Here is a 12,622-nt window from a genome sequence, read left to right as displayed (position 1 = left end):
CAAACACACGCAGAGGCACTTTTAAAGCTTAAAGTATTACCCTTCAAATTCACGAGATTTTAAGTGGTCTTTAAAGAGACTGTTACTCATTGCTATGCTTTGTTTTAGTTTTTTAAAGCTAATATGTTGTCTTCTTCAATTAAAGTTTCGTTTTTTCTTGGTTTGTGTGTAGTAAAGTTTTGGGGGTCTACAATTTTAATCTCGTATTTACCCAATCTTTCGTTTATTTTCGATTAACAGGTCAAATGTTCATATTCTCATGGTCTTTGAATCTATGATGTTTTATTAGAAATACATGTAAATTCGTTGAGTTTTGCTCATTGGAATAAAAATTTATTAGAATATTGAGTGAAAGTTGATATGATAGTGATCTTGAACAATACATCGATGGCTACGAAAATTAGCATATTTTTTTTTTTTTTTTTTGTTTAGGGAGAGAATTTACGTGAGATCTCACCTCGGTTGGAGAGAGAAGTATAGAAACCTCTCCCTAACAGATTGTGTTATAAGTGTGAGGCTGACAACAATAGGTAACGGGCTAAAACGGACAATATCTACTGTAGGCTTAAGTTGTTTCAAATGGTATAAGAGCAAGATACTGAAAGGTGTGCTAACGAGGACGTTCCCATATCGATTGGAGATGAGAACAAAATAGACATGTTTATTGTTAAGACAAATTAATTGCTGGTTAAATTCTCCCGTGGTCAATAATGGGATGGAATTAGAAGAGTCATATATTTTCTTTTCCATTTTTTATGCTAACATCTATGGATTTCTATAATTAGTTAGGTTTTAATTACACTTAATTAATTTGTTTTTTTAGTTAAGGTGGTTGGAGGTTGTCAGTTACTTGTAACTTTGTGTCATGTTTTTTTTTTTCTTCTTTCATTTAGATTTTGGAAAATTTTATTGGGTTAATGCTTATAATTAGCTCAATTAATTATACTTTTTTTTTTAAAAAATTAATATAATCTTGATATCAAATAATAATTAAGATTAAACTAAAATTATTAACTATACCATTAAGATGGGTCTTCCTTTCCTTTACTCACCCTGCGCCCTTTGGCCTATGTGAGCTACCTTGTGGCACATGCATGTGTTACAGCGTGGGCGAGCGTGTAGAGACGAGTGTCTCGAGCGACTTCTTTTAAAATAGATTTTTCAAAGACAATATCGGACGACACGGGTGTGCCGGTATTGCACCCCAACCAGTATGTTGGAGGTTGCTACATACACCCACTATTCAATATGGGCATGAGAGAGCCAATGCCTCGATAGAACCTGGATGGATGGATGGATGTTCGAAAAATCCCGATGAGATAATCGACACACGGGCCCATTCTCAATGGCATGACAAGTGAGTTGCGATGGCCGACGACACCCTGAGACTCGAGATGACATCAAGACATATGGGCCATGTCGATGGAGATCGAGATGGTAAGATGAGACGCAGTGTTGCATTGAAATACCTTGGCCTCGAGCAGAGGCAAGATCGAGCTGAATGAACCATTTTATATTGAGAGGCTTCTTGAGAATTCTCTTTTGATGTACGTGGGTGAGAATAAAACATGTTGAACGAATCTGTATGGGTCTGTACGAATGTCTTATAAAAAATTAAATATTTATTTATTTTTAGTTCAATAACATTTGGGAGGGAGAGGATTGGAACCATAGATAATCAATTATTGTTGAACTATACTTAATTTGACAAATATTTGTGTATTATAACTTTGAACTTAATTTTAATTATGTGTTTAATGGATATATTTAGACTTGAAGTTCTAACCGACCCGTTTGATTATTTATCAATATATTTATAAATAGTTAGAGACGATAAGGAAGATCACCACCTAAGCGAATTAACCGAAAAGACTTCGCTTATTCAAACCGAACGATAGCAACTTAAAACTCAATCTATCACGTGTAGCGTCGTTGCTTGATCGACATATATTAATTTTCTCGTACACATTATTGTAATTGAATTGATAGACATCATTTCTATACCTATTTAAATTTAAGTGAAAATAAATAAAATCGGATACCAAATGTATTATTTCCTAATGAAATGAAATAATTTTACTAAAAAAACACAATAAAATGTAATAATTATATATTTAATAAAAAAATATTTAAATATGTCTTGTTAATATTGAATTACCTCGATATTTCCAAATTTTAAATCTTAATAAAATCTAAATTATGTCTTGTTATTTTATTTTATTATTATTATTATTTTTTTTTTTTGTGGAAGATAATTATTTTGAAATAACAATATTTTACTATAATTATAAAAGATATATATAATATTGAAGCTTATTCTATTACAAAGTTTTTTATAAAAAAAAAATTCTTAAAACTTTTTATTCAAATTTCAAAATTCAAAAAACAAAATAGAAATTTCAAATCATATTTTCTTTCCAAAAAGTCTTTAAAGAAAAAAAAAAAAGAAAAAAAGAAAAAGCAATTGAACAATCCCAAATTTCAAATTTTAAATTTTAAATTTTAAAATTTAAAATTTATACTTTTCTATTTACATTAGACTATTTAGTTGGTAGACGTAACATTTAATAAAAGAAATTACTTTTAAGAATCATATTTTTTTAAAAAAAATTAGTATTTTAATTTAATTAAGGATGGAAAAGGGCAAAATTGTAAATTTTCAAGCTTGAGCCTTTTTTCATAAGGCTTTTTCCCCTTTTAGGAGGGAGAGAGAGAGGTGGCTTTTCATTTTGGAGGACAATAATTCAAATTGATATATATATATATATTATTCAAAAGCATTTTACTTAAAGATTTTTCTTTTTTAGTGTAAATAATTTAAAAAAGAATTTAATACATTTGCTCTATTTAATTTAAGATATTAAGAACTCAAATTTCATCACTCAATTAATTCATTTTTCAAATATATATATATATATATATATATATATTAAAATAAAAAAATTAAATTTGAATAGTTATAATTATTCAATTATTAAATAATATTTTTGATTTTTTTAGATAGAAAAATAAATAATAATTTAAATCTCTACCTATCTCTACAAAAGATCGATTTAAATTTGAGTTTCATCTCGAATATTATATTTTTATAAAATTTTAAATAAATATTTACCAATATGAACATAACTCAGTTGTTAAATTAATAATAATAATAATGAGGACGAGAAGGAGGAGGGGCTATTATAAATAAAAGACAGTGGAATACACGCAAGTAGAAAAGAGTGGAAAAAGTCAAAAGGACAGGAACCACATATTCAAAATTGTGGCAATGCAGAATCCACTAAGTCCCTCCAAAATGCAATCTGATTAGGATCTAACCAAACCTTACCTTTCTATATTTCTATATCTATCCCTTCCAATTATTCATATGTATCTATATATCTATATTAATAATAAGCTAGGTTTATTAATAACTCGAGAGTATAGCATCTTAACGCTATTTGGGTTTAAGGTGTTGCTAAAAATACTATTCAAACATTCGAGCTTCACGATAGTATCAAGACCTTATAAATTTTCATCAACAACACCATGTTTGATGCTATGGATTGTGCTCGACTCTAACCCTCAAAATTAACTGACGTTTCAATACTCTAAACATTAAGCGAATATTCGCTTAAGTTAATTTTCATAGCCCCAACTAATATTGGAAGCTAACTTGTTTCCTTGTTGGTTCCCTTTTTTGTAGGGGATTTGAGGACATGGGTAACCCTAGGCATGTGAGAAGTGTTCCTAGGTTGTCTAGCACTAAGCGACTGACCCTCGACACCTCCCATATATCGTTAAACTCTTGAAAATCAATGTCATCTAGCTGGTAAGTAAAGTAACGTGATAACTAATATGTAAAAAATTGATTATATGAATGATATTTGGACTTTATCATTATGGTTACTTGATTGGAGGTATGTTTTCTCGAAAGCTAATTATATCGTGGAATTGCTTACTATTTATACTTTTTTGTTTCAATAAAGCGTCTATTCATACGTGGAAGATGAAACCTAATCATCTTTTTCACTCGTAACATTATAAAGCATTTTAAAAAGTAGTTTATATGGTGGTAGCCTTATTAATTAGGACTGAAGTGATGTTGATCCATACTTTTACTTTCTACTCGAACCCGATGAAAAAAGTTGGAATTATTCATAATGTGCCAAGAACCTGATGGTATGAGAAATTTCAGTCCTATGTTCTGAACCTAATTTTCTTCAAATATGTTTAGTTTTAAAAATTTAAGGATTAACAAATCAAATGGGCAAAGGTAGTGTTGATGTGTGACACGTGATGTGATATCTCAACAATCCCATTTTGGGATGACAAGGAAAACACAATAACAAATGAAACGTGGCACTCTTGACAAATGAGTTTGTGACATGTGGAAATAATGGCCAATTATGCAATTGATTGAAAGGGTTATGTTAGTGGTATAATACAATTGAGCATGTCGGTTGGGGATTCGTGGTTAGGGTTGTAATATCTGTCGATATCGATCTCTCCACAAACCAATACGAGTTATTTCATCATATTTTGTTCTCACTCAAATGCATTTCAGTAAAATTTTCAAGAGATCACCCAACATAAAATGTCTACAAGCAAAATTCACTTGACCATGAAGTTCATATGATTGAGCTATCGAACAAGAATGTTTACTTTATTGGTATAGATAGTAACTTTCATTTCTTCTAAGTCTTTCTTCGTCATCTTATCCTTAGGATTGCTCTCATTCGAATATGACCCGATTCATTCATGCACCCCTTGGATGTTACAAGGTCCTACAAAATCTTAGTCACACTGCTAACAATTTCCTACTCAAACTCTTTTTCAGACTATGCCGCTCATTCAATAGAGCTCAATCACGAATCACATATTGTAATATTTATAAAATTTATCTCCTTTATTCATCACTCAATGATTGCATTGACACAACTAAGCATTGAGCTTGAGTTTGAGTTTGATAGCAGTAGTTTAGAGTGAGCAGATCTCTTAAATTTTTTTCTTATTCTTCGAATTTTACAAGGGTATCAATGGTCATTTCTCAAAATCTACTTTCTCGTTTTGATTTTCTGGATTTTAAACCTAAAATCTAAAATATATAAGACCGAAAAAAACCTTATCAATATTTTTTTAACTTTTAGAGGGAATGATACGAAAAATTATTAAAATTTAAAATTTAAAAAACAGTTTTAAAAATAATTTTTGGGTGGATGATTCAAGAAGCTTTAAATAATGTACGATTATATAATTATTCAAAGAATGGAAAACGTTGGGATATGTAGACATAAAAATAAAAGGAATTTCCATTTTTATATTTTATTTAAAAAAAAAAAAAAAAAAAAAAAAACTCAGAAAGGCAACGGTCCATTTAGTGCGATTTAGTAAGCCGCCAATTTTCCTTCCAAATCAAATTAGGGCTTGCCCACTTCCTTTTGTCGTTTTCGAAAGAAACAAAAGTTTTATATATATCTTTCAAAATTTTAATTGAAAACTAACTTATATTCACATTTTTTTTTAATTAATATTGTTATTTATAAATATTTCTTTAGTTACTGTATCAAATAACCCAATAACTTAGGGATAAAATATTATATTCTTGACTCAATAGGAAAAAGTTCAATTTTCACTATAAAAAAAAAATTGAAAAGATCAAAAATAAAAAAATAATTTTTAAAAATAAAATTGTTATCAAACCAGATAGTTTAACTTTTAAAGCTTTTAAATTGCCACGTAGAGAATTAATCACTAAAGAAAGAAGAGAGAAAAAAAAAAAAGAAAAGGAAGAAGATGATAGCTCCAAGAACATCAACATCAAATTCTCATATTAGACCGTCTTCTTTAAAGTTACCATTCAAAGCAAAAGCAAAACAAAATTAGAGAAAAAACCACAAATAGGTAAAGAGGGAAGGACGTAATATTTTAGGATTCAAGCAAACTTAAAACAATTGTAAATCATTCCTTTCCAAATCGTCTCCTCTCTTTCTTCTACTGAATTTCGTCTACACTGATCCAAAATCAGCTCGTCACTCCCCAAGGTCAAGGACGGGGTCGAACCATCATTTTGTCATCGACTCCAAGCTCTACCCAAAAATAATTGATAATAATGTTGAGCATGTTAGTGAGTAGGCTTTTATTGTAGAGTGGACTTTAGTCAAATATTTGGAGCCTATAAGGAGATGGCATCATTTATGTTTTTTTTTTTATCATTAACAAAAAGGACAAAACTTCGACACAAAACTTATAATTTATAAGTTAACCTAAGGAACTAAAAAGGATTTTCAAAAAAGGATTTTCAAAACCCGGATGGGCTTGGATTGTTACAAATGGTATCAGAGCTAGACACTGAACGGTGTGCCAGCAAGGACTCTAGACCCTGAAGGAGAATAATTATGAGATTCCACATCAATAGAAGAGGGGAACGAGGAACAACGAAGACACTGGGCCTTGAAGGGGGTGGATAGTGAGATTCCACATCCGTTGAGGAGAAGAACAAAACATCCTTTATAAGAGTGTGGAAACTTCTCTCAAACAGACACGTTTTAAAAACTTTGAAGGAAATCTCAATGAAAAACCCGAAAAAAACAATATCTATCGATGCCATTGAAAAAGCATATAAATGTTAAAGAATTGAATAGTTATCCAGTGAGCAGAGAGGCTATAATGATTTATTAGTAAAGACAGAATGAAGAAACAGAATGCATGTCACTGACAACAGAAGAACTTGATCAAACTAACCAACAGCTGACCATAGAAACAAAAGAGATGATAAGCACATTCAAATGCAAAACAGAAAACCATACGTACATGGCAACCAACCAACAGTTGTAGCCGACCAAGATCTGGTTTCAGACTCCGGCTCTCTTCTCTCAAATTATTCTATAAGCAGCAACCCATAACAGCACAGTTATAGACGAACACTCCGACGTGCTCCTTCACACCAAGAAACTTCCAATCCAACGCGCCATTCCTCATCCCGAACTTCGGAGAACAAGCGTTCAGTACGATCGCTTCACCATTTGGACCTTTTTGCCCACCTACAACCAGAAGTTCCTCCCCACAGGCTTTGAAAGCCAGGCCCCATCCGTTTGAAGAATCAGCCCTCAGAGGAAGCCTTCCCAATATATTCCACATGTTCTTCCCCTTGTCATACCTCTTAACCAGGTTGCTTAAATACTCCACTGCATATAATTCGTTATCCACCACAGCAATAAGGGGAGGCGCCTGAGCAGCCCTGTTAACATACGGATACATTCCCTCAATTTTTCTCCATTTTCTTGTTTCAAAATTGTACTCCTCCCCACAAGTTAATGAAACAGTGGAGCTCAACATTCCACCGATCACGTAAAACTTCCCATCCATGAAAAATCCCGAGCATAATCTACGCGGGGTCGTCATCTTGGGTAGTGTTTCCCATGTACCCAATGAAGAGTCATACAACTCTGCAGAGTCTAAAACGTTCCCGTTTATATCACTCCCACCTGCAACGATAGCGATCGAACCAAGGCTACCGGAGCCAAACAGACAGCGAGGTAGGTTCATTCCTTGACATTTTGCCCAACTCTTACAAGTCGAGTTATACTTCCATATAGCAAAATCAAACATCTCACGCCCAAAAACTAACAGTTCATTTCCTACAGCCAACGATTCCTTGTCTGCGTGATGGAAGCACTCATCACAAGGCATCTTAGGCAAAGTCATCCATAATTTTCTCAAAGGATCAAATGCTTCCCAACCCTTTAAGTCACAAACCAGATACACCCAATGCTCCTTAATCCTCAAATGCTTTCTCCACCCATATAGATCACCATTTTTGACTAACTTGTTAAACCTCGAGTTAATACACGACAATGAAGTGTAATCCGATGGGCAAGCCAAAGCAAGGCAATCCATGGCAACATCATCAATAAGACCAGGGAACAGTGAATCACTTGATCTAAGTTGATGACCATCATCCACTCTTCCTCTTGTGTTCAAGTCCAAGAGATGAGGTACTTCTTCTTCTTCATTATCCACCTCCATATCAGTATCAACACAAATTCTGTTTTTCATGTTAATAACTATTCGGTATACCCAAAGAAAACCCAAATTTACGAAATAAAATCCATAAAAGTTAAACAAAAAAGCTATCTATGCCACATCTCTGGAGAATCCTCCCCGCATCCAGAAAAAAAAATTTATGATCCTTGTGCGCAATTAGATTCCGTCTATTTATTCCTTCCATCAATCCAACAATTTCAAAAACCTAGCCCGTGATAAACTCACAAATTTCTCCATATATATATCTATACAATTACCAAAAAAACTAAACACCATTCAGCGCCAAGCCATTCAAATCCAAAGTAGAACTAGAAGCGAACAAATAAGAGGAGGATTGGATTTAGAATCCCGTTAATACCATGAATTGGAACACATTTCCGGAAGCCTTCCAGCCGCTACCCGGAAATTCAAACGGAATACTCATCTGAAAAATCAAACATCCAAAAGAACAAAAAGGAATTAACCACAAATTCAAACTCCATTGCAGCAGTCACACAATTCATCGCAAAAATTCATGGCCCCATTCCGATCCCGACCATAGAAAGTCCCATCGGTCGAGATCGAAATCAGAAAACAACGCGGATCCAGCAGAAGAAACATGAAATCAATAATCCGAAAGGGGAAAAAAGAAAAAAAGAACATAACAGGAAGACCGGAAATTTGAATCAGATCCTGGAGTTACCGGTGGACGGAGGGAAAGGAGTTGAGAAGAAACATAACACCGGTGCGCGGCGGAGGGCGGCGGCGTGAGAAATGGAGAGTACTGAGAGAGATCGAAGGGTGCGGGGCTATGGAAACCAGAAAAAATGGGGCAGTTTCGCAGCGATGGCCGTACATTTGGATATTTGTACTGCTACTCTTTGCCATCATCGCTTCTCTAAAGCTTTCTTTTTTCCCTTTTTTTTTTTTCAACTTTCCTTTTTCGACCTTCCTTCCTTTTTTTTTTCTGACAAGAAAAATCATATTCTTCATCTTTATTTTTATTTTTTTTAATGTTCTAAAAAAAAAATATATGAAGATTAATTTACAAATGTAAAAAGAAAAAAAAAATAGAAAATGAGATTCAAGTCATCTCGAGATGTGGTAGGAAGTGGATTTAGTAACTTCGGTCAAAACGACACCAAAACAAACAAACAAAAAAAGTTATATATGAGACGAAGATGGAGATGTCGTCGAGTTCACATAGCTCTTGTGGATTGGGCCACACACATGCTATAATTGTAACTACAATTGGAAGCAAAGCTACCAGATGAATCGAGAAAAATTGTCTCGATTTTGATTGTTCTTTGCAACTTGAAAAAATAAAGTCATTAGTAATTGTCGACATGTTTCTAGAAACGGAGAAACGTATATGATATATGTAATGCGTTTAAAGTGGTATTGTAGAGTAGGAGATTAAAACTCTAGTATTTATTTTATTATATGAGCTCACATTATTTTATTTAAAAAAAAAAAAAACCACTATAACTACAGTGCCTTATTTAATCCAATCAATTACTAACTTTATTTTATTTTTGAAAAGTAAAACATGTCAACACAAAGTTCGAAGGGGGACAAGGTTTTTTATTTTATTTCTTTGAAAAAATGGGACAAAGCTTCATTAAATATAATTGTTGTTATATATTATTTGCTAAGGATGAATTAAATTATTAAATGTTCAAATATAATTTAGGACTTGTATCATATATATTCAAGTTAAAATGTTGTGGTAAGATTTAGGCTTCAAAAAATATTTATGGTAATTACTTACATTAGTTGAAATTTATTCACTTGTATGATAATTGCGCTAATATACGTCCGAAAATTAGATTAGTATGTAGGCCTATCCAATGACTATTTGTTACATATCTGTTACCACTAACGAGATCTTCAAACTTATCAAAAGGTAATGTGATGTTTTACGTAGCATGTTGTCATAATAGACTCATACTCAATTGAACAAAAGTCAATGAGATTTCACCTAACCTATGTTAGCATGACTAGCTTCCACTTTTTGGATACCTTAATTTGATTGTATCCAATGAGATTCCACGGTAAGATTGTGAAATTGTTATAAATTTTGTTCATTGTTGAACACTCCGATTTGAAATTATGAGTTGTGGGCCCTCTCATGAATCAATTAATTGTTTGGGAGATTGACCAACTCGAATTGATTGAACGATGACATGGTACCAGGTATATCACATTCAATAGCCCATCAATCCCAACAATTGAAGCAATTAATGGTTACACTGGCAACTATGAAGCCCAAGTATATAGCGAACTACAAAAGCTACATGACTTCAAAAACTAATTTCTAAATTAAATGGGAAAGTAGTTAAGATCGTTATTAATTAACCTAATCCATTAATATTTAGGATATTATATCTAACTTTAATAATGGCTACTTACAAAGTATTTTCAATACAACTTAAAACATTAAAACATTGATCTTTAGTATATGAGATCACTTAGAATTTTGGATTTCATATAGGAATTGGAATGGTATGGTTGTGACTTCAAATGAAAATTTGAATTGTCACACATTTCTAGATCTCACCATTACACCATTCTTAGTTCCAAATGTCAGTCAAAGTTTTAAATAATTTTTAGTTCAAGTGTAGTACTGAAATGTTGATGAAAAGTTAAAAAATAATATTACAACTCTTAAAATAATAATGATACAAAATTTCATCAGATTTTTTTTTTATTATATAATTTAGGAAAAGACAATTATATGAACTAAATGAATAATAAAACAGTGCAGATGAAAAACAGAACGCCAAAGTTTCAGAAGCTTAGAAATGTGCATTAGAAATTGAAGAGCTTTCTATCCCAAGAAGTCACTTTTATTGTTATACAGATTGATCAATTTTGATGGAGTTTATTAGCCTTTTGCAAGATATAATGCACCAAATTCTGATAAATTTCTTTCCCTTGAAGTCTTTTTATCTCAATTTTTTTATTTATTTATTTCTTTTTCTTTAGTTTCCTCTCTTCCTTTAGTTACACAAGGAATACCCAAGGATGATCGGTAGTAATCATAATACGTACCTTGTTATTCACAAGAGGCTTCCACAGCCAAGCTCTTTGTTTTTCCTCTACAAGGATCGCCGAACGCTTTAATCGACACTTGAACGCTACAACTTTTCGATCCAATGCAAGCCTGTAGACTCAGTAAGCATCAATGAGTACAATCCAATTCTAATACATGCACACAAACACCATAAATTTCTACTGTATCAGAAAATATAAAACCTTTTGTACAGTGGAGAGTGCATTTTGGCTGCTGCATTGACCTTGGCTATAGCTCCCACAAGTTCCAAGAGGAGTGCCAAAACTTGCAAATTTTATAGAAGAAATGATCTGATTGGGAGATGGACACTCAAGAGAGAGTATGGGTCCTGATTTCTGTAGTTTGGTGTCTGAGCTCCACATATCTACAGGTGGTGGATGGGACTCAGATACATGGGCACACACAGATTCGATCTGTTTCGAAGCGAACGACAATCGAGTTGGATCGCTGCCAATTTCCTCAAAAAGTACTAGGGTGTTGCCAGTAGGTTTCAACCAGGATTGAGGTACATGGTATCTGAGAATTAGGAAGATAAGATACAAGGACATTTGAAGTAACTTGGAAGCCTTATCCTCATGTTAGTGAAAACTTACAGAGTTTGGGATGGTTTGTCACAGTTCTTAAGGCATTTGCTTGAGCTATAAGCTCCTCTGTAATTGCAATATGCGGTACAATGACCGGAGGCAATATATGATGGCCAATAACGGCCAATACTTTGTCCGTTTATCCATGCTTCGCCCTTTCCAAAGCCTGTGAAGTCTAATGCAACAGGGTCACTACCATCAGGGGCATCGAACGTGGTCTGAATCAACAGATTGTTAGTGGAAATCCATGTGCCTCATACTTTACCTTTTGTGGTTTAACTCACTTACACGTCATTCACAGAAAAAGCTACCCATAATTATGGTGCATACTTGAATAAGATGATGAAATGTTAAAATGCAAGCAATTGTCTTAGAAGAACAACATCTAACAAACTTGTATGAGAATTAATTAACAACAATAACTTGCTGGTTGGAAAAGAGGCCATGCAAACGTATTTCCAACCTTTATAAAAGAAAGACGAATAGAAAACGTATTTTCAACCTCTATAAAAGAAAGACTAATAGAGACTAAATATTTTTAGAAGAGTTAACTCGAATCAATTTTAAACTTTATTTAAAATAAAGGATTAAATTGAATATTTGAAAAGTATAGATAAATTTAAAATACAAGACCAAAATCATATTTATATAACCGAGAAAATGTTCAACATAATCTAGACCAATCTTTTAAAACAAGGAGTCCTCTCACTCTCTAGTAGAAAACAACTCTTAACTATTTTCTTATTCTTATAAATCATACATGAAATAACCATACCTTGTACCACGTCAAAGGTTTATTCTTAGGCAAGCTTGGTTGTGAAAGCCATTGTGAAGAGATTCCACTCGACAGTCCTAAATCTTCGCCTTTAAGTCCAATCTACCATCAAAGGACAAAAAAAAAAAAAAAAAAAAAAAAAAAAAAAAAAAAAAAAAAAAAAAAAAAAAAAAAAAAAAAAAA

The 12,622-nt window shown here is 32.7% G+C and overlaps 2 protein-coding genes across 5 annotated transcripts in view; both read right to left on the bottom strand.

Annotated features, from left to right (window-relative positions):
- Positions 1–6,620: 6,620 nt before the first annotated feature.
- LOC111492872 (F-box/kelch-repeat protein At5g60570-like) lies at positions 6,621–8,896 on the bottom strand. Its single transcript, XM_023142368.1, has 3 exons — positions 8,708–8,896; positions 8,384–8,449; positions 6,621–8,270 (listed from the first exon to the last, which is right to left on the bottom strand). The coding sequence occupies exon 3, from the start codon at positions 8,035–8,037 to the stop codon at positions 6,865–6,867; it is 1,173 nt and encodes a 390-aa protein (XP_022998136.1). The 5' UTR covers positions 8,038–8,270; positions 8,384–8,449; positions 8,708–8,896; the 3' UTR covers positions 6,621–6,864.
- A 1,896-nt stretch (positions 8,897–10,792) lies between these two features.
- LOC111492733 (beta-galactosidase 8-like) overlaps positions 10,793–12,622 on the bottom strand; it is a 7,481-nt gene continuing 5,651 nt past the window's right edge. For all 4 annotated transcript variants that reach the window (XM_023142164.1, XM_023142165.1, XM_023142166.1 and 1 more), the window contains exons 17-20: positions 12,440–12,541; positions 11,674–11,882; positions 11,263–11,596; positions 10,793–11,170 (exon numbers count right to left, since the gene is read on the bottom strand). In XM_023142164.1, the coding sequence (XP_022997932.1) occupies positions 11,063–11,170; positions 11,263–11,596; positions 11,674–11,882; positions 12,440–12,541 (753 nt within the window). In that variant the 3' untranslated portion in view covers positions 10,793–11,062. The remainder of the gene's footprint in view (positions 11,171–11,262; positions 11,597–11,673; positions 11,883–12,439; positions 12,542–12,622) is intronic.

The sequence above is a fragment of the Cucurbita maxima genome, unplaced genomic scaffold (genome assembly GCF_002738345.1).
Source record: "Cucurbita maxima cultivar Rimu unplaced genomic scaffold, Cmax_1.0 Cma_Scf00018, whole genome shotgun sequence".
Taxonomy (NCBI): Eukaryota; Viridiplantae; Streptophyta; class Magnoliopsida; order Cucurbitales; family Cucurbitaceae; genus Cucurbita; species Cucurbita maxima.
Note: the sequence above shows the minus strand (reverse complement) of the source record. Positions and strands in the feature narration are given on the sequence as shown.